This window comes from Plecotus auritus (genome assembly GCF_963455305.1).
Source record: "Plecotus auritus genome assembly, chromosome: 4".
NCBI lineage: Eukaryota > Metazoa > Chordata > Mammalia > Chiroptera > Vespertilionidae > Plecotus > Plecotus auritus.
The window spans coordinates 59,508,659-59,532,519 of NC_137775.1; the positions used below are offsets into that span (position 1 = coordinate 59,508,659).

General features: G+C 38.8%; 1 protein-coding gene across 1 annotated transcript in view; it reads left to right on the plus strand.

The window, feature by feature from the left end:
* The window catches only part of CEP162 (centrosomal protein 162), an 89,619-nt gene that overhangs the window by 26,204 nt on the left and 39,554 nt on the right, over nucleotides 1-23,861 (plus strand). Inside the window, exons 10-17 of the mRNA XM_080666079.1 lie at nucleotides 2,581-2,772; nucleotides 3,364-3,445; nucleotides 8,350-8,629; nucleotides 9,512-9,767; nucleotides 18,183-18,313; nucleotides 18,580-18,807; nucleotides 21,648-21,788; nucleotides 23,339-23,451. Coding sequence (XP_080522205.1) covers nucleotides 2,581-2,772; nucleotides 3,364-3,445; nucleotides 8,350-8,629; nucleotides 9,512-9,767; nucleotides 18,183-18,313; nucleotides 18,580-18,807; nucleotides 21,648-21,788; nucleotides 23,339-23,451 — 1,423 coding nt within the window. The remainder of the gene's footprint in view (nucleotides 1-2,580; nucleotides 2,773-3,363; nucleotides 3,446-8,349; nucleotides 8,630-9,511; nucleotides 9,768-18,182; nucleotides 18,314-18,579; nucleotides 18,808-21,647; nucleotides 21,789-23,338; nucleotides 23,452-23,861) is intronic.

Here is a 23,861-nt window from a genome sequence, read left to right on the forward strand (position 1 = left end):
TAAGTATCCCTCCTTTTTGTTTTTAAATTTTTTAAAATATTTTTTTATTGATTTCAGAGAGGAAGGGTGAGGGGGAGAGAGAGAGAGAAACATCAATAATGAGAGAGAATCATTGATCGGCTGTCTCCTGCACGTCCCCTACTGGGGATCAAGCCCGCAACCCAGGCATGTGCCCTTGACTGGAATCAAACCTGGGACTCTTTAGTCCACAGGCGAACACTATCCACTGAGCCAAACCAGCTGGGCTGTTTTTAATTTCTTAAAGCAAATCTATTATTTATTGGGGACATGCTCCATCCAAACAGCAGTTGTGACCTGAAGCATTAGAAAGATACCCCACTGTAAGGCATTCTTACAGTCTTTTGTGTGGAATTTGGATGCCTCTTACATTTAAAGTTAAAAATAGCCCCTTAGAGTTGTATACTATGCAACTTACAGTTTATATAGAGGAAGATGAGGTTGCATATATTGTTGTATTTTTAAGCACTAATTAATTAATCATGAGTATCAAAAGAAAAGGAGATGGGTCATCCCATGTCTCTCCTCTTTTTCCACTTTTCTATGACTCTTATTCTTTTCTCTAATTTTAAAAATTCCACTGTTAATAATGAAAGTTACAAAATGAGTAAGAAAATACTCATAGAAATATTAGACCATTGTTGTCATTAGGTTCCTGAAAAATTTTTTTTTTTTTTCAGAATTTATCAGTTGGGGGAAGGAGGAGAATGGTAACAGGGAAGGAAGAGTGAACAATGACATCAAGTGTTCTATTTCAGATGACTAGGTGATTAGTGATACTCTTAGCTAAAATAGGAAATACTGGTAGCAAAACAAATTTTATTTGGGGATATATTAAATTTGGTTGGGGATATGTTAGATGTGACGGACTTACAGAACAATCTAAATGTCTTTATTCAGTAAAAAAAAAAAAAAAAAAAAAGGGACAGCACTGGCTGGTGTGGCTCAATTGGTTGGGTTTCATCCTGTGCACCCAAAGGTTGCCAGTTGGATTCCCGGTCAGGGTACATGCCTGTGTTGCGGGCTCAATCCCCAGTCAGGGAATGCAGGAGGCAGCCAATCAATGTTTCCAATGTTTCACTCTCACATTGATGTTTCTCTCTCCCTCTCCTTTTCTCTCTCTGAAAATAAAAAAAAAAAAATTTAAAAAAAGGATAACAGACAGATATGAGCATCATGAGCATATGTGTAATAGATGAAGCTAAGGGTTTGGATGAAAGTTAGGCATTAAGGAAGCAAGTAAGGGAGGAAGAAAGGAGATAAGGAAGGAAAGTAGTTTAAAAAAGAAGGCTAAAGATGGAGCCCTGAGGTGAGCCATCTATAATAATAAAAGCGTAATATGCTAATTAGACTTGACAGCCGAACGACCTTCTGGACATCCTTCCAGATGAAGCCGCAGTGGAGGGGGCTGAGGCAGAGGCAGTTAGGGGCAATCAGGTAGGCAGGCAGAGGGGTTAGGGGCAATCAGGCAGGCAGGCAGGCAAGGTGTTAGGAGCTAGCGGTCCTGGATTGTGAGAGGGTTGTCTGACTGCTGGTTTAGGCCCGATCTTGCGGGGATCCCTGCAGGATCGGGCCTAAACCGGCAGTTGGACATCTGCCGAGGGGTCCCGGATTGCAAGAGGGTGCAGGCCGGGCTGAGGGGACCCCCCACCCCATGCATGAATTTTGTGCACCAGGCCTCTAATAATAAAAGGGTAATATGCTAATTAGACCGGATGTCATTCTGGATGTCCTTCTGGACGAAGCCAGGGCCGGAGGGAAGCCGCCTGGGACCCAGGTGCCTGCCTGCAGGGCCAGAACAAAGCTGCCCTGATCCCAGTGCCTGCTGGCAGCCAGAGGAGGAAAGCCCGGGTCCTGGGTGCCGAAGGGAAGCCTGTGCCTACAGCTGGGGGAGAAGGAAGGCCTACTCTTGCATGAATTTTTGTGCATCGGGCCTCTAGTTTTACCATAAAAGATGGAGAAGTAGCCATTAAAGTAGTTGGAAGAACAAGAAGAGATGCAGGACAGATCCAAGGAAAAGGACAGTGTTAGATGTCTTACGGAGTTGAGAACTGAAGATGACCAGATTTGGCCATTGTTTTTCATTATAGCAGCTTTTGCAGGAAGTTGGCACACACTGAATTGCAAATACCCATGTAATTACAAAGTTAGAGGAGTGAATTTCAGTTGAAGAAATGCTTGGTGACACAGGAAAACTGAAAGAGTGGTATTGATAAGGGAGAGACAGAATCCTGAGATGACTGGGCCACTTTGGGAAATTTAGGAATAGTTTTATTCAACTATTTTGAATTAACGGTAGTAGGAAGAGAGGGCAGTTAACTAGTGGAGTCAGATTTTATAGCTACCATGTCAGGACACATCTCAACTTTCTGAAGAATTATTGAGCCTGCTGTAATTTATATTGGTAGGCCATACCTATATATTACCTAGTTTTGTACTTTGTAATGTCATCATTGTCCTATGCCTTGTTCACCATTCTTCACAGATTAAGGGAGGACATTAGTGTTATATATTTCTCATGTAGTTGTGGGATTATACTGGAGATTACATTAATTTTAACAGGTGTTTCTTATGGACAAAGCAATAGTGATATTGAAGCTCTTCATCAGGCTTATTGTCATATAGCCCATTCCTTGGGAGATCCTGATGAACAAAGAATTGAGAATACTGCCATGGAAAATGTCAAGAGCTCAGAGAAAGATCATCCTCAAGAAAATGAGGAGTCCTCCAAAAACATCTCTACTACGGAATCTGGTAAAAGCTTATTTAAGATCCTCTCTTAAATAACAGTTTCCAATTTAGTGTAATTTGGACACAATTTGCTGTAGTGATTATTTCTCAATTTCTGGATTTATTTAAAGGGTTTGTTCAAATTAAATCTGGAAATCAGTGATTTAACTATAAAGTTAGAGGTGAACATGGGATAAAATTTCAGTTTCTTTTCTAATCTGCTTTGACAAATTAAGAAATCACTGAAATTGTTTTTTCACATTTTTTAATCTTTTCCATGAACATAGACTAAAATTATTTTTTAAATAGAGAACAGTATTTGGGGATCAACTAAATACATATTTAGCAAATAAAAGTGTATGTGGCTCTACCCAAATACATATATTTGAGACTTGTATATCTATGCATTAAATATACTGTATAGTTACATATATTTCAAATATAACTATCAAAGGAAGTTGTCTTGGTACAAGGAAGTTTACAGTGGGTTTCTTGTATGAGTCATTTTGTTAACTATGTCAATCAGAGAAAAAGTAATTTTGTTGGTATGAGACATAAAATTAAGCAAGTGACCTAACATTTTTGGTTGCTATTTTAACTTTTGCCCCCTCTCAGATCTGCCCACAGTAGAGGAGCTGATGAAAACTATCAGAATAGATTCCTTTGGGATCAGTGGTTTGGATTTACAACCTGTAAGGTATGCATTTTTTTAAATGGATTGTGCAAGTTATTTGATTGTTTATTGTTTTGTTGCTGGAAAATTGTAGAATCATTTGTTCTACATTATCATTCCTAGTGAATGATTAATGTGTAGCTTGTATGTGTCTACCTATGAACCATTGCTCTCTTCTTTTTAAATTACTTTTTACTCAGTTCATCAAAATTCTAGTGCTAAAATAAGAAAATAATAGATAAATGACATTAAGTAGTCTTAAAGCTTTTTACTGAAAAATATAATTTCTTCAGCTTTAAATAGCTTAGGGACAGTTGATTTTGAATGAAGGGATGGAAAATGAATTTCATTCTGTATATGAGTCATAGATTTTCTTGTTTATAAGCCAGTTAGTTTTGTAATTAGTCATAGACTGGCCATCATCCCGCAGGATGAGTTTGGGCACAAGAGAAGTGGACTTGGAGAAAATGCTTCAGCTCTTGTACAGAATAGCACATCACAATAACCTCATCATGAAACAACTTTGCATTTGTGTATCACTTAGAGCAGTGGTCGGCAAACTGCGGCTCGCGAGCCACATGCGGCTTGCGAGCCATATGCAGCTCGCGAGCCGCAGTTTGCCGCTCTGTTGACTAATGAGTTAGCCGACCACTGACCTAGACTCTTGATTCCAATAATTACAGGCTGTTGTTGTTCCTTGTGATTAAGCCCCTATCCCAGTGGTCGGCAAACTCATTAGTCAACAGAGCGGCAAACTGCGGCTCGGGAGCTGCATATGGCTCGCAAGCCGCATGTGGCTCGCAAGCCGCAGTTTGCCAACCACTGAGAGTGTCAGATCCATTATCTCATGTGGTTTTATAACAACTAGGACAGGCATCCTTAATACCCATCATTCAAGTGATGAAACTATAATAAAGTCACCAGTCGTGGAGCTCTCACAACATAGATTATTATATTTGTGTTTAAAACGCAAAGACAAGTACATTCACATTAAAGGCATAACAATAATTGTAGAAATGTTAGTAGTATAAACTTTAGTACACATATCCAAAAATTACTTAGTAAACTATACAGTACATAATCCTAGTTGCTGTAAAAGATAATCCTTGAAATTTTCATAGCTTTAGCATCCTCAGAATTTATTTCTTGCTCACATCATAATCTCATGGGTGTCAGTGGGGTTAGAGTGGGACTCTGCTACACACAATCATTTAGGGACTCAGGCCTCTTCTGTCATAAACACATGGTTTTACAGTTATCATGGCCTCATCCAACCAGTTGATAAGGAAAGAAAAAGAATGGTGTTGCATACTTTTATGCCTCAACACAAAAGTATTACACCGCTTTAGCTCACATTCTATGGATAAGACCTAGCATATCTAGCTAACAAGATCCTAGAGGACTGGGGAATACGATTTGCTTGTATACCCAGAGAGAAAAATAAATGAGCTTGATAGGCATCTAGCCAGTCTCAACCAGAATATACCCTTCCAATAGCCAAATTTCTATTTCACTCTTCTTTAAACACAGACCCACTTAGCTCCCTCCCATAGCAGACAGCTCAGAGTCCCATTCAGGACTGTATCCATCAAAAAGGCCAGGATTTCCAGGTAAAGTGCAGTCCTTTCCATCAAGTTTGAATGTGGCTCCTGATTATCAGTGATTTAAAAAGGCAAGTTATAACTGCCTCACTCCTACCATTGCAATATATAATGGTGAACTGCAACAAGTACTCCCATTCAGAAAGGAAAATACAGTAATCATTAGCAAATTGAAATCCACTGGAGAGACCTTTTGAAGACACCACTCCCTGACCCCACACGTGTGCGTGCACACACACCTTGCAAATAGGGATTTTCCTTACTTAGGCCATTTGCCATCATTCTGCTTTTAATGAGGAACTACCATCTACAATAATAAAAGCATAATATGCTAATTAGACTGGACAGCCAAATGACCTTCCGGGTGTCCTTCCGGATGAAGCCAGGGCTGGGAGGGTTAAGGCAGCCAATGTGGCTGCGAGGGCCGAGCCCCTTGCACGAATTTCGTGCATCTGGCCTCTAGTCCTATATAATAAAAGCGTAATATGCAAATTGACGAAACGGTGGAATGACTGGTCGCTATGACGCGCACTGACCAGGGAGCAGAAGTTCAATGCAGGGACTGCCCCCTGGTGGTCAGTACACTTTCACAGGGGGAGCGCCGCACAGCCAGAAGCTGGGCTCATGGCTGGGGTGTGTGGTGGCGGTGGCGGTGGCAGGAACCTCTCCTGCCTCTGCTGCAGCTGTGGGGTGGTAAGGAGGGAGGCTTCCCAGACTGCAAGAGCCCTGGACTGCGAGAGGGATGTCTGACTGCCAGCTTAGGCCCAATCCATGGGGGAATGGGGCCTAAGCCAGCAGGTGGACATCCCCCTAGGGGTCCTGGACTACGAGAGGGCACAGGCTGGGCTGAGGGACCGCCCCTTACCCCCCCAGGGCATGAATCTTGTGCACTGGGCCTCTGGTATAAATATATTGTTCCATATAGCTCCTGGCTCCACTCCTTGGAGGAATTTTCTTGTATTTTATCACCCTTGGGCACAGTGAAGTGGATTTTGCAAGGAAGGTGTGCCCATCTTGGAGGATGCACTCCTTTCTCAGTTCACTTCCTGCTTGTAGGTGGTTTTAAGACTCCCAGTCACTGGCTCTTATTTTTTATTTTTATTTTTAAATAAGGTTGTGGTTTCTTTGGCATTAGAGTTTCTTCAGAATGTTTAGTTAGGCTTCTGACTTTTTGGTTCCATGTGCCAGTAACTACACAAAGTTCTTTGTTAGACAAGGGTGTTAAATATTTGCTTCCTTGTCCCTCTGTGGGTTTTTTTTTTCTCTTGATTTAATTGCAGCTGCGCAATATCATTGGGAATGATATCCTTACATGTGAAAATGGCACCTTTAATATGATCTTTGCCAAGGGACTGAGTCAGGTTTTTCAACTGAGAGGTGTCATGAAATCTTGCTTTCTCATAGCATTTTTCAGTGCCAAATCTTACTATTTGAGTCAAGACACAGAGAGTAAACCTAAGAGGCACTGAGTTTCTAGATCTCTCCCCTTAGATTTCTTCTTAAAAATTTGCCCATTCTCTATATATTTTTCTTTTTTATTGACTTCACAGAGGAAGAGAGAGGGAGATTTAGAAACATCAGTGATGAGCAAGAATCACTGATCAGCAGCCTCTTACACACCACCTACCTGGGATTGAAACCGCAAACTGGGCGTGCCCTGACCAGGAATTAAACCGTGAACTCCTGGTTCATAGGTCGAAGCTCAATCATTGAGCCACACCGCCAGGCTGCTCATTCTGTCTTGAGCTTATCTCTTTCTTATATTATCTTTGTCAAAGTAGCCAATGGTAGCCGGCACTTAAAAACTTACTTTTCTCTGGCTAGTTCTAGTACCCTGACTTGATAGGCATATGGTTGGCCTTGTAAACTATTGTAGGTGACAATTCAGGAGATGCTTTGCCACTATACCACTGTAAAACATGGGTTGCCACCTCTCCAGCCTCTTGTATCAGTTCCTTTGCCACCCAAAACCCAACCACTAAGCTAATGGCACATATTTTATGTTCTCGTCACCATAGCACTCAACATTCTGAAGGCCAGAACTGGTAAATTACCCCATCTAGATGCAAGGTGGAAAGGAAATGTAGTTTAGTTCATACATGCAAAAGCAGAAAACAGTTTTGATGAACATCTAGCCAGGTTCTGCTACCAGGAAAAAAGAAAGAACTATTTTCAGATGATTCCATCTACTTCAGAAGCAGCTTCTGACGGTTACTGAGAAGTTTATCTACCTTATATGGAAATAGTAGCCTCTTAAACTTTCCTTTAATCTTGTTTTATGCACTAGAGGCCTGGTGCACGAAATTCATGCACTTGTGGGGGTGTCCCTCAGCCCGGCCTGCGCCCTCTCGCAGTTTGGGAGCCCTCGGGGGATGTCCAACTGATGCAGAAGTGGAAGAGGCTCCCGCCACCGCCGCTGTACTCACTGGCAGTGAGCCCGGCTTCTGGCTGAGCGGCACTACACCTGTGGGAGCACACTGCCAGGAGGCAGCTCCTGCATTGAGTGTCTGCCCCCTGGTGGTCAGTGTGCGTTATAGTGACTGGTCGTTCTGCTGCTCCGTCCATTTGTATATTAGCCTTTTATTTACAATTACAATTAGGATTATAGAATTAAATTACCTAATTGACCATGATTAAGTAATTTGAAAATAACAATATCCATATTCTTGGAGTCCCCATAATATGCTGATCTTTAACAACATTTAGAACATTTCAAGGGACATTTTCCATATTTTTTAAATCTAATGGTCTGAAATGTTAGATTGCATTTAACTGTTTTAAACCACAGAAATGATTTTATTTCAAAATCCTCGTGACTTTTACTTTAAAAATTTTCCTTTACTGTGATAAAATGTATGCCTTTTAATATTTATATTCTATAGCCCATTGGCATAAATTATGATTACTTCTGTAGTTTCTTCTAGACATGTATAAAATGGTTTTTCTGCCACAGATGCATGTTGGCCTTATAAGGTATGGTTAAACGATATAAAAAATTCACATAGAAATTCATATTTTATTTTTTCTTATACAAAAGCAGTCTTAGTCTTGTTTGGCTTGGCTTTCCTTTGAAGTAGGCCTCAGAGTCATTCATGTTTTCCCTTATACTGCATTAACATTATTATTTGAAATTCAAAACTATTATACAATACTATGTGAATATGCTCTATTGATCAGAATTGTAAATGATGTATTTAATGTTAAATACCTAATTTGAATAATTATACATATTAAATATGTGTGTATATAAATAGTGTGTGTGTTAATAAAACTGATATTTGAGGAGTCATGGAGTATATATGCTCTGTGTCCTGTTTTGTTTTATAGCTATAAAAAACAGGCTGATAGTAAAGAAACTGAAGTCATTAACCCCTTACCCCTTAAGATGAAGCCAAATGTGTCTCAAGAGCCACAACATGTGAACCCGTTACTTGACAAAAATGAAGAGAATGTGGTTTTACAAAAGACAACAAATGAAAGTATAGAAAATTGCTGCCCAAGAGTAAATACTACAGAAGAATGTATAGATAAAATGTACCTTGACATTTTGCGGAAAAAACTATCTGTTGCTCCTTCAGTGTTACCTCAGGAAGACAAAATAAAGAAAGTAAGTGTTCATAATTTAAATTAATTTGACATTGATAAATGAAGTTATATAAGTGCTCTTGATACATAAGTACTTTTTAAGTTTATGGGATTGATTACTTACCAACCTCCACATAGATCCTGGATATTTGTGAGCAATATTTATTACAACAGCCTGCAGTCCCCAAATTCAAAGTACCTCTAAGGCATTAGCTTTCTTTTAAAGGCCATCCTTTATTGATTAATTTTTTTTTATTTTTAGTAAGCATAGTCCAGCATTTGAGTAGCATAATAAAATAAAGTTTATTCATTATTCTAGTGCTTTTCATTCAGTCTTTCCAGTAGTCTGTTCTGCAAAAGTAGGTTAAGTTGGCATTTCATATCAATGCTATCAGAAACCTTTGAGAAACTTGTATTTCATTGTTCCTTTTTCCTGTGCCCTTGATCTATTCTGATTTATAGTTTCATGATCCCAATATTTTTATTTTATAATTTGGAATTATGTGTTTACCATAAACTATCTCCCATTTTTTCTGTGGAATAAGGCAGTGTATTCATTTTTTTTTAAATCTTGAGAAATCTGGAGGAAACAGTAAATATAGTTTGTCATTTCAAAATATGTTCTTCTCATCTCCCTCCGTGTTAATTCTCATAATTACACATAATGCTTTCTGGCAGGCTTATTTTGTATTATTTTGCTTTGTTTTACTCGCGACTTTAAAGATGTGCTGCAAAATACGAAAATTCTGATGACTTGGACTTCGGGAATTTTAATGTAGTGGTTTGCCTTCAGCAAACTATGTTATTTAGTAATCACTATGATTTTGCCATCTGTTAACTCTTCATTTTCAACTATAGTTGAAATTCATTTAAGTACTGAAGAGTTTGTACTTGTTATATGCAGACTTTTAGATCTCAACTCAGTTCTGGAGAAGGGGCTGTAATTGGTAGAGAGGTACCATATAAGAAGGCCAGAAGTGCACCTCCTTTACCTAAAAGAAAACCCCAGAGTGGTGTATATGCATCAGTTAGGAGCTCGGGCTATGGAAAACCCAGTTCACCATTCAAGACTTCTACTCTTGAAAAGAAAACTTCAAAGGACATGATGAAAAGCAAAAACTTGAGATCCATTCTCACCTCAAATCAAGCCAGAAAAAAAGGTAATCATCATATACTCTTTTCATAATAGAGTTCTGTTTTTATACAGTTGACCCTTGAACGTGAGTTTGAACTTCGCAGGTTCACTTATATGTGAAATTTTTTCACTGTAAATGTATTTTCCTTACGATTTTCTTAATAACATTTTCTTCTCTATAGTTTATTGTAAGAATACAGTATGTATTATATATAACATACAAAATACGTGTTGACTGTTTATGTTATCAGTAAGGCTTCCAGTCAATAGTAGTCTACTTGTACTTAAGCTTTTGGGGAGTAAAGTCATGTGAATTTTCGACTGCATGGAAGGTTGGCACCTCTAACCCCTGAATTGTTCAAGGGTCACCTGTAGTGTATTATTTTACCTTCCTTGTTCTTTACTTTTCCTGTTTCCTTCTTCCCTTCTATGAACTTTCCTTATTCACAGAAAAGAATTAACTTTAAGATACACATTCCATTTCTGAAAGATTCAGTTTATAGAAAGTTTTTCATCATTACTTCTGGGTTTTCCTGAATGATGCACATAAAATATGGGATGTGAATGTAAGATAGGAAAGTCAAACCTCCTGATCTGGTTGGCTCTGTAATAGCCAGTGTTTACCAGAGCTATAAATTCAAAATGCAAATGGCTACCTACAAGTAAAGGTTGATAGATTGTCTTGACATTAGTTCCGTATAGACATGGAGAGGCAGGATGTTTTATTTATAACATATTGCATATTTTGTACATCACAGTACTGCTTTTATTTCCTAATGTAGTCATTTATATTGACAGTTGGAAAGGGTAATTTTCAACTTGGAGCCAATGCAACTATTAAAATAAAGAGAAATGTTCAGGTCACAGCAATATTTCTGCTGCCTTTAGATTCCAGTGGGAAAGGTAGAGCAATAATAGAGCCAGAAGCATTTTGGCATTTTCTTTGTTGTTAAATTAAGTAGGTGATTGATTTCATCATTGTAATATGGTGATAGTTGTCAAAGAACTGACCTCATTGGAAAAATAATTTCTAGCTTAAAGTATCTTCCCCTGCTTTTCCCTACAACTATCCATTTCAGGACCACTTTGACTGTACAGGCATATCTCATTTTATTGTGCTTCACTTTATTGAGCTTCACAGAAGTTATGTTTTTTACAGATGGAGGGCAAGACCCTCCACCAACACAAAGATTACAACTCACTTTATTGTAATACTCGCTTTATTACAGTGGTCTGGAGCCAAACCCACAGTATCTCCAAGGAACGCCCGTTCTATATAATAAAAGGCTAATATGCAAATCGACCAAACTGTGGAACATTCGGTTGCTATGACACGCACTGACCACCAGGGGGCAGACACTCAATGCAGGAGCTGCCTCCTGGTGGTGGTCAGTGTGCTCCCACAGGGAGAGCGCCACTCAGCCAGAAGCCAGGCTCATGGTGAGCGCAGTGGTGGTGGTGGGAGCCTCTCCTGCCTCTGCGACAGTGCTAAGGATGTCTGACTGCTGGCTTAGGCCCACTCCCCAGAGTGAGCGGGCCTAAGCCATCAGTTGGACCATGCCCCAAGGGCTCCCAGACTGCCAGAGAGGGCAGGCTGGGCTGAGGGGACACCACCACCCCCCCCCCCCCCAGTGCACGAATTTCATGCACTGGGCCTCTAGTATTTAAATGTTTTTATGCATCAAAGACTCTTCTTCTGTCTTCATGGATATGTTTTTCACTGTAGTAACCTGTGCATATTAGATGGAAAGGCTAGGGCTGGTCTATGTCAGAATGAAGGAGAATAGCAGTAGAGGTTGATTATTCTGGAGAGAAAGGACTATGATTCTGTTGGATTAACATAAGCATCCTCCTAATCTAGGAACCTCTAATCCCTTCCCCTCAGAAGTCTTTTGTGTTTTCTTTCATCTTACTTTTGTGTAGAACATTTGCTTGTGACGTTGTCATCTACTCAGTTATTAATAATTAACCATTCACAGGATCTAGTACTTAATATTAAGAAAAGACTCTTGGGATGCTTATCAAATTTTAGAGTCATCAAGAAGAGTATAAAAATTTTCATTAATGTTTCAGGGGTATTCATTTTGTACTTCGGGGAGCAAGAAAATGAAATTTTGTTTTTAAAATATTTACTATATTTATTTTAGATATATTAGCCCTTAACATTTTTGAAGTTTACTTTATCCAAATTTTTTCATTTAACAAATATTTTTTCAGCACCTTACCTTGGTCCAGGCACTGATAGATACATCAGTAAACAAAATAGGCAGAAAACCTCCCCTCCCCAATTCTCTGAAACTTCTCATTGGATGAGGAGAGATAGACATTTAACAACAAGCATAATAATTAAATAAATGATATTATGTGCTAAGGCAGTGGTCGGCAAACTCATTAGTCAACAGAGCCAAATATCAACAGTACAACAATTGAAATTTCTTTTGAGAGCCAAATTTTTTAAACTTAAACTTCTTCTAACGCCACTTCTTCAAAATAGACTTGCCCAGGCCGTGGTATTTTGTGGAAGAGCCACACTCAAGGGGCCAAAGAGCCGCATGTGGCCCGCGAGCCTCAGTTTGCCGACCACTATGCTAAGGAAAAGAAAAAGTAGAGCAACAGTGTCAGCGGTGGAGTGCATCAGGTCACAGTTTTAAACAAGATAGAGTAGGCCTCCTTGAGAAAGAGGTATTTGAATAAAGATTTGTGGGAAGAAAGGGAATTGCCACATGGATATTTGAGAGTAGCATATTCCAGAAAGAAGAAACAGCCAGTGAAAGGGTCTGAAAATAGAGAGGAATGCCTGGCATGTTCAAGGAACAACATAGAAGCCCCATATGGCTAGACCAGAGTGAACAAAGAGGGTGGGTAGTAGGAGAGGAGATCAGAGAGATAAAGAGGCAGGCATATATGGGTTTTCCAAGGGCATTTTAAAGACTTCTCATTTTACTGTGAGTGAAAAGGTGAGCCACTAAAAGGTTTTGAGCATGGGAGTGACCTATCTGACTTATCCTTTAGACAGATTTCTCTGGATGCTGTGTTACAGACCATATACATACATACCCATACTATAGGGGACTAGAGGAAGGTTTCAGGGATCCAGGCTAGAAGTAATGGGGCTTGAACCAGGGTGGTGACAATGGAGGTAATGAGAAGTGGTTGGATAGGAATACATTTAGAAGATAGAAACAAAAATCTAAAAGACTTGTTTGGGGTTAAGAAAGTGGAGTCATGGATGATGCCAGTGTTTCTGGCTTAAAAAAACTCTAAGAACAGAGTTACTGTCCAGCTGGGTGAGGAAGGCAAGAGTAGAGGAGATGTTAGGGGACGGGGAGAGAAGATCAGGCATCTAGCTGTTGATTGGAGATGTGTTCTGTATGCAAGTGGAGATGACTAGGAGGCAGTTAGATAGAAAAGTCTGGAGTTCAAGAGGGAGGTTTGTACTGAAGATGTAATTTGGGAGATGTTGTTAAAAATAATATTTTTTAAGCCACGAGACTGATGAAGATTTTCAAGAGAGTGAGCATAGCTAGAGGAAAAAAAGCCAACCAAGGCCTGAACATTAAGTGGTCAGGGAGAGGAGGAGTAACTGCAAAGAAGAGAGTAAGGTTGGAGGAAACCTGAGTATGTGGGATCCAAGTGAACAACGTGCATAAAGGAGAATTGATCTGCTCTATCAACTGCTGCTGGGAGAAAAAGATGAGGACTGACAACTAACCTTTGGGATTAGCAAGAAGGAGGTCATCAGTAAGTTCGGTAAGTATTTTCCATGGATATGTGGCTGTAAAAGGCAAATAGGAGTAGAATTGGATATTTCCAGTTATAGACCACCCTGGAGAAAGGATATAAAAGGCAGGGAGAAATGGTCAGTAGCTGTCATGGAAGTAGAGTCAAGAGAAGCCTTTATTTTTGTTTTGCTTTGTTTTTAATGTTAGAAATAATAGTATAAATTGTAGTATGTTTCTGCTTTTTGGAAAGATCCAGTAAATAAGAAAACATTCATGATGGAAAAAGGGAGAAGAATTGCCAAAGCAAAGTCCTTGAGTAGAGGAGCAGTAATGGGATCTAGTGTACATTTAAAGGGTTGGCTTTAGATAGGAACATGGGCCGTTCATCTGTGGAAGCAGATAGGAAAGGGGAGGCTGTGGGTACAGATGCTGGTATGTGGGTAGAAGTGGTGAGAGAATGTGGATTATTTCTTCTGATTGCTTTCATTTTCTCTGATAAATAAAATGCAGTGTCATTAGCTGGCAGTGAGGAGAGGTCAGGGGTATTGGAGGAGAGAGGAGAGATGTGAAAGAGTTAACCTAGTCAGTGGTCAGCAAACTTGCAGCTCTCAAGCCACATATGGCTCACGAGCCGCGGTTTGCCGCTCTGTTGACTAATGAGTTTGCCGACCACTGATCTAGATTATTAGACCGCCAGCAGCAGAAAGTGTCTACTTGAAGTAGGTGATCATGAATTTAAATTGAGACAGGGTAGAGGGTGTGTGTTTGTGTATTTGTGTGTGCACAGCCCATGTTTTGCTGCATTATTGCAGGTGTAGTTGTATAGCTGAATTTACCAAGAGGAGTGTTTTTTGCCAAATGAGTACAATGAACTAAGAGGGCATCAAGAAGGTAATGAAGGAAAAAAGGACATTAAGGGCTGTGAACAGTTTGAAATAGGTAGACTCAACAAACTGCGAGTCCTAGTGGAACAGAAGATAGGAGATAGGATTGATAGAGAGTAAATGCCTCAGACTGAGATTTGGGAGTGATTTAGAAAAAAAGACCTAGAGTATGCCTCGTGGTAGTGAGTAGTTGAGGTAGAGAGAAGAATAAGGAACCGATGTCCAAGGGATTGAAAGGATTATCTCTGAGTACCTTGAAGTTACTAAGAGTGAAGATAGAAGTAATGTCACAGTAGAGGTTGGTATGTCTTATTTTTAACAAGACAACAATTTTTACGAGTAGTTTTTCTTATTTTGAAATTTTATAGTACATATGAATACCAAAATAAAAATAAAACACATCACTAAAATTTATATTAAAGTAAAATTTATATTAAATTTATATTAATGATAAATTATGGCTATTTTTATACTGAGCTATTTTTTTCATTAGACTATCTATTAGATAATGATTTTTTTATTCATCTTTTTATTGAAAAAAGTTGCCCCAATCAATGTTAGCTTTATTCAGAACTGTAATTCCTTTGGGGCGGTTATTTGTCATAGGTTGGGTTCTTCAAGAAGCAGGCTCTGAGATGGAGATTCATTTATAGGAAGTCTAGAGAATGTACTTGGGATCTATGCTGGTTAAGATGGAAAGAAAACCCAACTACTGGGGCCTACCCAAACTAAAGGCTTCTCTTTTTCATGTAACAAAAAGGCCAGGGATAAGCAGTCAGAGCTGGTGCCACTGTGCAAGGAACCAGATCCCTTCGTTGCTGCTGCAAAATCCTTAGTCCGTGACTTTTGTCATTATTATCTTACTAGAAGCCCGTGCATGAAAATTCATGCACTGGAGGGGGTGTCCCTCAGCCCGGCCTGCGGGAGCCCTCGGGTGGGAGGCGACCCGGCCATCAGGGGAAGGCGATGCCCTCATCACACCTCTGTTGCTGCCACTGCCAGCAGTGCAAGCCTCGGTCTGCCCTGGTTACCTGAGCCTCGGACAGCCTGGGCGGCTGGGCAGCCGCCATCCGAGGCTTGCCTACGTCTTGGGCCGGTCCTGGGCAGCTGGGGGGCTGAGGAGACTGGGGGACTCCGGAGGCAGGCGCGCGGAGGGACCGGACCCGCCTGGGGGTGGGCCTGGCTGTGCCGCACCCCTGCTGCTCCAGCAGGGCTGAAGGGACTGGGCCCCGCCATCTTGTGGCTGTGGGTGCTGCCATCTTTGAGGGTGTGGTAGTGAATTAGCATATCCCCTCTTTATTAGATAGGAAGATACTCAACCTTCAGCCCTGTCATGAGAAAAAGTGAAAAGTAAAAAAAAGAAAAAAAGATACATGCCAGTTAAACCATCAGCCTCTTAATCAGGAAAGGAGTCACTTTCCTGGAAGCCCCATGTAGGAAAATTTTGCTTTCATCTTATTGGCCAGAACTTTGATTGTGTGGCCACCCCCAGTTGCATGGGGTCCAGGGAGATGACTGTCTAGGACAAAATTAGGTTACTGTTAACTCTTGTGTTTTTATTTTGAGACAAATAATTTTATTGTCATGAAAGGAATAGTTGTTCATTATTTAAATAAAAAACATAGAAAAGTAAAAAGAAGAAAGCAGTAATTTAGCCAGAAACAACTGGCCCATGTCTCTCACTATGTATGTACTTAGAGATAGACGCAAGCTTGAATAATTGGAAGGCAGGAGAGGCAGACTTATGGATAGATGGACAAAACATTTTATAAAAATAAGATCACACTTTACAAGTTCTTTTTAAATAAAATATTAGATTTGGTTTTACTTAAATCTGTAAAAAAGGAAAAAAAAAAAAGTCATCCTACGAAATATTATATCCCAGAAGATCCCTTTAAGAAAAGAGGTTATGAAAACCTCTCAAAGGTTGTCGAAACCGTGTTATTCTTTTTAACTGCATTTTTAAATTTTATACATTACTAGTTTTCCCTTCTATAAAATATAAAACTCTTACAATCCCCCATTCACACCCTTGTACCCATTTTTTGTTGGTTTAATTTTTCTTGTTGAAGATATATTTATTCTCTCCTACATCTATAATTTCCCTCAGCTTTTAAATTTAGATCTTGGTTTTGATTCTTAAAGAGATCGAATGCTTTTCACCAGTCCTTTAGCCATAGCTTCTCCATTTTGGAATTATTTTGATTGGTTTCTTATTTGACTGAATTTTCATAATCATTGCTTTTTTCAAGAAGGGCTCATGGGTTCCAAATTCTGTTTTCATGCTTGAATTTTATATCTAGATACATTTCTTTCATGTATAAAGAGAGGAAATACTGTCTACATATCATTGGAAAATAATTACTTAGCGAAACCAAAATTAAGAACTTAGGAAGGGAGAATTCTGGTGTAAAAGCAATGACTGACTACAGCTTAAACAAGATCCACCTGTCACTCTTAGCTGCCATGTCCTAGGGAGAATCACCATGCCAGCAAATCACAACCCAGTCATTTGCCACATTCATGGATCTTCAGTGATTTGGAAGGATTGATGTCTGCTTTTCTAGTGACTCAAGCAATTTCTTACTAAATGCTTTAAGAAATTTCTCCAGAAAACCTAGATCAAACAGTCCAGTTAAACATGATTACTACTCTGTAAGGAAAATGTCTGTATGCCTGGGAAAAAGATTGCAATCTTTGGGTGAGGTACTACTGGTAAATTGTTTCTTCTTTAGACTTTTCTTTATTTTTCACATCTTTAATAACCATGTATTTCACTTTTAATGGAAAAGTAAACTTTAGACTTAAAAATTTAGCATCTTGAAGATATATTAAAATATAAATTTTAAATTCTTCATTCTTAGAGAAGGCAGCAATTTTTAACACTATGCCATAAAAAATTTAAAATTTGTAATACTTGACTATTTATCAGGGGCCACTGACTTCTTTTCCCTTAGATTGTCAAATGAAAAAATGACAACAGCCAACACAATAATAGCTATCCAGTGTCAGTGAATCAAAATATACTTATTTGTGTCAGATAGGCAAAAAATATATTTGTGTATGTGCACAGAAATTTAGTTTATGTGTGCCATAAGATGATAAAGGCTGAAAATCACTGCTTTGAATATGGACCTCAAGATCTCTTATAGGTATTTCCCTTAATTTTTTTATCATTAACTGAATTTATTGGCCTTATAATTATTTCTACTGTTTGGGTTTACAAGGTACCTTAAAAGCTGAAAATCTGACCAGATTATACAGTAATCACATTTTTTTCTAGTTGAATATATATTATCTGGGTATTAGAGCAGTATTATATCTTTTAAAATCAGTTCTGACTAGCTGTTATCAAGTTCCCATGCAATTTATATTATTTCATTGATACTATAATATCTTGATACACACTATTTATAAAAAGTGTGTTTTGAAAGCACACTTAATTTCAACTAAAGTGTTTCATAAAGTTATTAGCCGCTCTTTGATTAATTGTTTAGATATTCTTACTTAGTGCTGTGAACTTTAAAAAAAATTTACTCAAAAGTAGCAAAACCTGACATTATCCCAATCCACATTCTCACATTTATTTAGCTCCATTTGTCATTTGACATGAATCTTAGGTCTATTAACCTGTGTCAAATTGAGTAGAATGTTGATTATGGACAACAGTTCCAAGTTTAGTGTTTTATACATCAGCCTTTTTAAGATTCTCATTTATCTTATTGTTATGTAATTGCTCAGTTTGACTGAATTTTCATAATCCATTGTTTTTGGATTACACATTCAAAATTTTTTGCATTTGTGGTGTTTTTATCTACTGTCTTCAATATTTAGAAATCTTATCTGAAACAAAACTCAAGCCTGCTGCATTGGGTAAACCAGCTCCCAAAACTGCAAGTTGCCTGGCTACTCCTAAGAAGTCTGAAGATGCTACAGAAACTGGTTCCTGTGTTCATTCTCAAAATGTAGGTATTAAATTTCAAAACAATATTCATTTTTTTTGTTCTAAAATCATATTAAAACCAAATCATAAGTAACTAAATATATGAAACTTCTTTTGCTTCAAGTGTTCACTCTTATTGAACAGGTATTGCTTTTCTTATTTAGTAGAACATTATTAACCTTGTCATTTTATTCTTTGTGGGTTGTTTTGTTTTTGTTTTTTTTTCAAATCACCTGTCTTTGAATCTTATATGTAAATCTATAACAAAGTAATGCTTTTATTTAAAAGGATTCTTCAGGATACCGTGATGGGAACATGGACACAGAATTAATTATGTTTAAAAGAGTTCAGGAAGCAGAGGAAAAATGGAGGGGCGCACAAGCCATAATTGAGCAAATTAAAGTCACATTCTCAGAAAAAGAGAGAGAGTTAGAAAATAAGGTGGAAGAACTAAAAAGACAGCAGGAAAAGGAACTCTTCAAATTGAGTCAGGACAATTATATTCTTCAAACCAAGGTACTAGACACATTGTTCTATTCTTTTTTATTGTTAAAAAAGAACTTGTACTCTCTGCTAAATGCATTGTCACCTTTTGTTCCCTCGGGCTGTTTGGCTTGATGTATTTGCTGTATAAAACACGAGCATAGTTCCTGAGAGTGCTGATTTACACAAGAGTCTAATTCCAACTCCATGGGGGGTGGGGGGGAATCAAAATACTTATATTAGCTCATTTTGATACTTTTCTTCTTTTAGCAGTCCTTTTAAAACTAAATCCCTTAGTTCAGCGGTCCCAGCCTTTCAGACCTCATGGACCACCGGTGGCGACCGCTGCCTTAGTTCACTGTGACCTTCAAAGAAGGCAGTTCAGAAGGAACTGCTATAGAAGGTCAAAATGAAAAGAATGGCACTCTGTAGCATTTCTGAGTTACTTCCATTTCAGAACCATCAGCACAAAACGATACCGTGTTTCCCCGAAAATAAGACAGTGTCTTATATTAATTTTTGCCCCCAAAGACACGCTAGGTCTTATTTTCAGGGGATGTCTTATTTTTCCATGAAGAAGAATACGGTACACATTTATTGGTAAATGAAAATAAAGGAAATTGATTACCTGTATACAGTACAGTAGTTGTCAACACAAACCAGACAAACTGTGAATCCTACAGTATCAAGAATTTACTCATTTATTCAGTGACAATCATGTCATCATCTTCTGGAACATCATCATAACAATCCAATTCCTGAATTTCCTGGTGTATTTCTTGTGACTCCATTTCTTTCAGAATCAGTGGACCAAATCTCTCATGTTTAGCAATAGCACTGTCTTTAAATGAGTACTTCTTATCAAGGTAGCCTGCTCGCAGTGCATTTGCAATGCAACTGTCAGTGATTTTCTCCCATGAATTCTTCACCCAAGTCACAACTTCTTGCAGTTTAGGTTTCACAAAGTTTCCACGCTGATTTCTCTCCATTCTATTTTCAATGTAGTCATTAATTTCCATGTGCAAATTGTCTTTGAATGGCTTGTTTATTGCAATATCAAGAGTCTGGAGATAGGCCGTCATTCCTGCGGGAATCATTATCTGATCTATTTTTCTTTTGTGAAGAAATGTCTTCATGTCTTTAGCGCGGTGAGTGCTGGCTGCATCCCAGACTAGCAGACCTCTTTGGCTCCCTCGCATAACAAGCGGCAGCATTAAATCGACCCACTTCCTTATAACTGCTTGTGTGGCCCAGGCTTTTTCAGTTTCAAGAATAAAAACGCCCAAAACACGTTCAATCTTTTCCTTCTTGCCCTTAGAAATGATTAAAGGTCGGATTTTAGTGCCATCCAGACAAATTGCCAAAATACAGGAAACACGTGCACTTTTGTAAGCAGTGGAGGGAATGTACGCTAAGGAGGCACCCCGCTGTTCAATTGTTGTTTGAGATGATTGGCCCATAAACACTGCAGTTTCATCCATAGCAATCATGTTGGAAAGATTGTATTTAGAGAAGTCAGCATCATCAATAAAGGACTTGAATGCGAGTGCTCGCTTAATAACTTGAGTATCTTCCAACCTAAACAATGTTGTAGATCTTCTTAAAGACAGTTCACTTGGCTGAAGGAAATTATCCAGCCAGTGTTGTGATGCTTTGAAGTCTTCGGGGGCTATGTCAAACTGTGGTGCCATTGCAAGGGCAAATTCTTGAATCTGAGCCCTATTCACAACCAAAGCCTTTGCTCTCCTGTCAACAACCCATTCACAGATCAGGTCTTCCAGCTCGGAAAATAATGGTTGCCGACCTGATCCACACTTGCGCTTTTTAGCATTTCCCTTGTCCACTTGTTCAATGAGGTTACCATACTCTGCTCGCCATTTTCAGACCAATCGGATACTCAACATCTTCTCTTTGCAGAAAGCAGTAAGATTTTGGCCCCAAGAGTCTTCCACGATTCCTTTCTTGTACTCCACGAAGTAGCTTTTTCTTTTTGTGCTCATTTCTACCATAGGGGTCAAAAAAAAGGAATTGGGGTATCAAGGTGGGGGGAGGGGGATCACTCAAAATGACACAGGGGGTATGAGAGGCGGGGATCAAAATGGCACAGGAGAATCAGAGGGGGGATTACCATTTTAGTAACCCCTTTTGATCCTCCTGTGTCATTTTGATTGCCCCCTCTGATCCTCCTGTGTCATTTTAAGTGATCCCCCTTCCCCCACCCCTGTGCCACTAAACACCTTCACCAGACATCCCCCCTACCCCTTTATCAGACATTTACCCCCTGGGGCCTGCCTGGGGACTGTCACTGGGCTTCCTGGGGCCTGGATCTGGGCTAGAACAGGGTCTGCCACTGACTGAGAACCTTCAGTCATCATGAAGGTGGCCACGAGCATCAGGTAGTGTCACCAGAGACAGACCAGCACTCACCACCTTCGCCGCGTACCGTCCGCTCTAATCCTCCTGTTCTTCTACACGCATCTGCGAAAGTCTCCTCCTCTCTCCCGCCCCACGCTCACCGCTCACTCCGACCTCCGCTCCGCCTCCACACAGCAGTGACGTCAGGACTCTGCATAACGTCACTGGTTGCTAGACGCCAGTCGGGGCGGCCCTAGCAACCAGTTTACAGTAAATTAATTTTCATTCTGAGACAGAGCCTGGGTACCTTATTTTCGGGGGATGCCTTATATTTCACTCAGAAGGAAACCTGTAAGTAGGTCTTATTTTCGGAGGATGTCTTATTTTCGGGAAAACACGGTACTAATGATTTAAATGTAGTTGGTGTTACGTTAATTCCACCATGGTTATAAAACTGTTATTCTTTCTCACTTCATCATTTCTTTCTCCAAATAAAACAATTTCTGCATTTTCTCAAGTTAAATAGCTTTGGAGAAACAAACAAAAAACAAAGGTGGTTACATGTTGGAGAAACAACCAATCCTGTCACTGAAGAAAAATTGAAGCAAATCCAAAAAGAAATACAAGAACAAGAGACACTTCTTCAAGGATACCAACAGGTATGGTGGTTCTTCAGCACATAGTGAGGTTGTTCTTGTGATCCTCTGATTATAAAAACAAGGTACATTAAAATATTTGTGTGCTCATTTAATAGGTAATGGGAATTCTGGCAAATATGAGGAGGTGATAATTTGACTAGTCTGCCCATTTCTCATAGACAGAGTTAGAGTGGTTAAGAGCACAGGTTCTGTATTCAAAGAATCTGGTTTAAACTTAGCTCTACCATCTGCTGTGCTGTCTTGGACAAATGACTTCACTTCTTTAAGCCAATTTTCTCATCAGTGAAATGGGGATGATGATAATAGTACCTGTCTCATAAGGCAGTTATAAAATTAAAACAGTACAAACTAACCTCTTAGTGCCTGGCGCAGACTAACCAATCAATGAATGTTGCCTGTCATTATTTTTAACAGTCATGTTCCTTAAAAACTTTGCTATTTTCTATAAAGCTTTTCAGTAGATAATATTGAATAGTTTTATTCAATTGAAAAATGTGAATCAGTTGAGAGGGAAAAAATTTTGAATTAAATGGGAGAAAATTTGTCCTACAGAAGGCAAATATCCATGATATGTGATGGAATCTTGGTGATGTTGACCTGACAGTCAACCAGGATAGGTTTAGTAATCTCCATCATGAGATTTCATCTTAGTTTCTTCCCTGCCCTTCTCCTTCTATCTTACTACCTTTTTCTCTTTTGACAACCATAGCTTAAACATTGAGCCTACCAATGGCAAGCATCATCATCCAGGGACATCCCAAAAAAAGCATTACCACATCAGAGATTACAACAGTTATTATAAATGAAATAGGTCTGATTTTTTATGTGTTTTTTAATATATTTTTATTGATTTCAGAGAGAGGAAGGGAGAGGGAGAGAGGGATAGAAACATCACTGATGAGAGAATCATTGATCGGCTGCCTCCTGCATGCCCCCTACTAGGGATTGAGCCTGCAACCTGGGCATGTGCCCTGACAGGAATCGGACTATGACCTCCTGGTTTATAGGTTAATGTTCAACCACTGAGCCACACCGGCTGGGCAAAAAAGGTCTGATTTTATAGGACATATTGCCCTTGAATAAGATGTTTCTGAACCCTTGGCCTGCCATTCTGATCTTGCTGTACAGAGCATGGGTTTTTAGGAGGATTTCACAGATCTAATAGTTTGCCAACCATCCCCTCCCACAATATTAACACACAATATCTGTACCTATATAGTGTTTATGTACTTTACCCTGGAACACAGAGTTGGAATGCGATTATTCCTACAGTCACTCACCCATTTACTCTTGTGAAATGCAGTATCTCATTCTGACATTAGGCACTTGGCTTTGGGAATCATTGCAATTTTTTTTTTTTAAATAAGCATTTTGGAAAGAATTGTTTTCAGATAAGTTATCTTCTATGATAAAGAATTTTTAAAATATTTTGCTTATTCAAAAACTGAATTTTTAAAAACTTTATAATGTTTAAAGTGTTTCTCTTATGAGCATATGTACTTATGTAAGTACTACTTCCAACTAAAATGTAATTTTCTATTTATAAAAAGGAAAACGAAAGACTGTATAATCAAGTGAAAGATCTCCAAGAACAAAATAAGAAAAATGAGGAACGAATGTTCAAGGAAAACCAGAGTTTATTCAGTGAGCTCGCATCCTTAAAGTAAGTCCCTTTTAAGTTCTTAAAATAAAATATACTTAGACTATTTCTAAGCACTTTATTGTTATATTAAAAATACTTTTAGTTATACTTAGAAATGAAAAACTTTTATACACTATTTACAGTTTCATAACTTTTATACTTTGAATATTTAACTGATTTGTATTTTGGTATTAGATGAGTAATACATACTATAGTATTTCATCATATTTATATTTGAGTTTGGGATCACCTTCAGAAAACTAAACATATAATATTCCTCTTGATCGATCGTGAAGCCTGAGATGCTTATGTAATGATAGTAGTAGTAATGCCTTTCATAATAATGCAAAACAAAAATCATACAATGTCACTTACTGTCCTAGATCAGGTTCCATACAAGTAGAGTCTCAGATGGAGATCTTTTGGAGGTG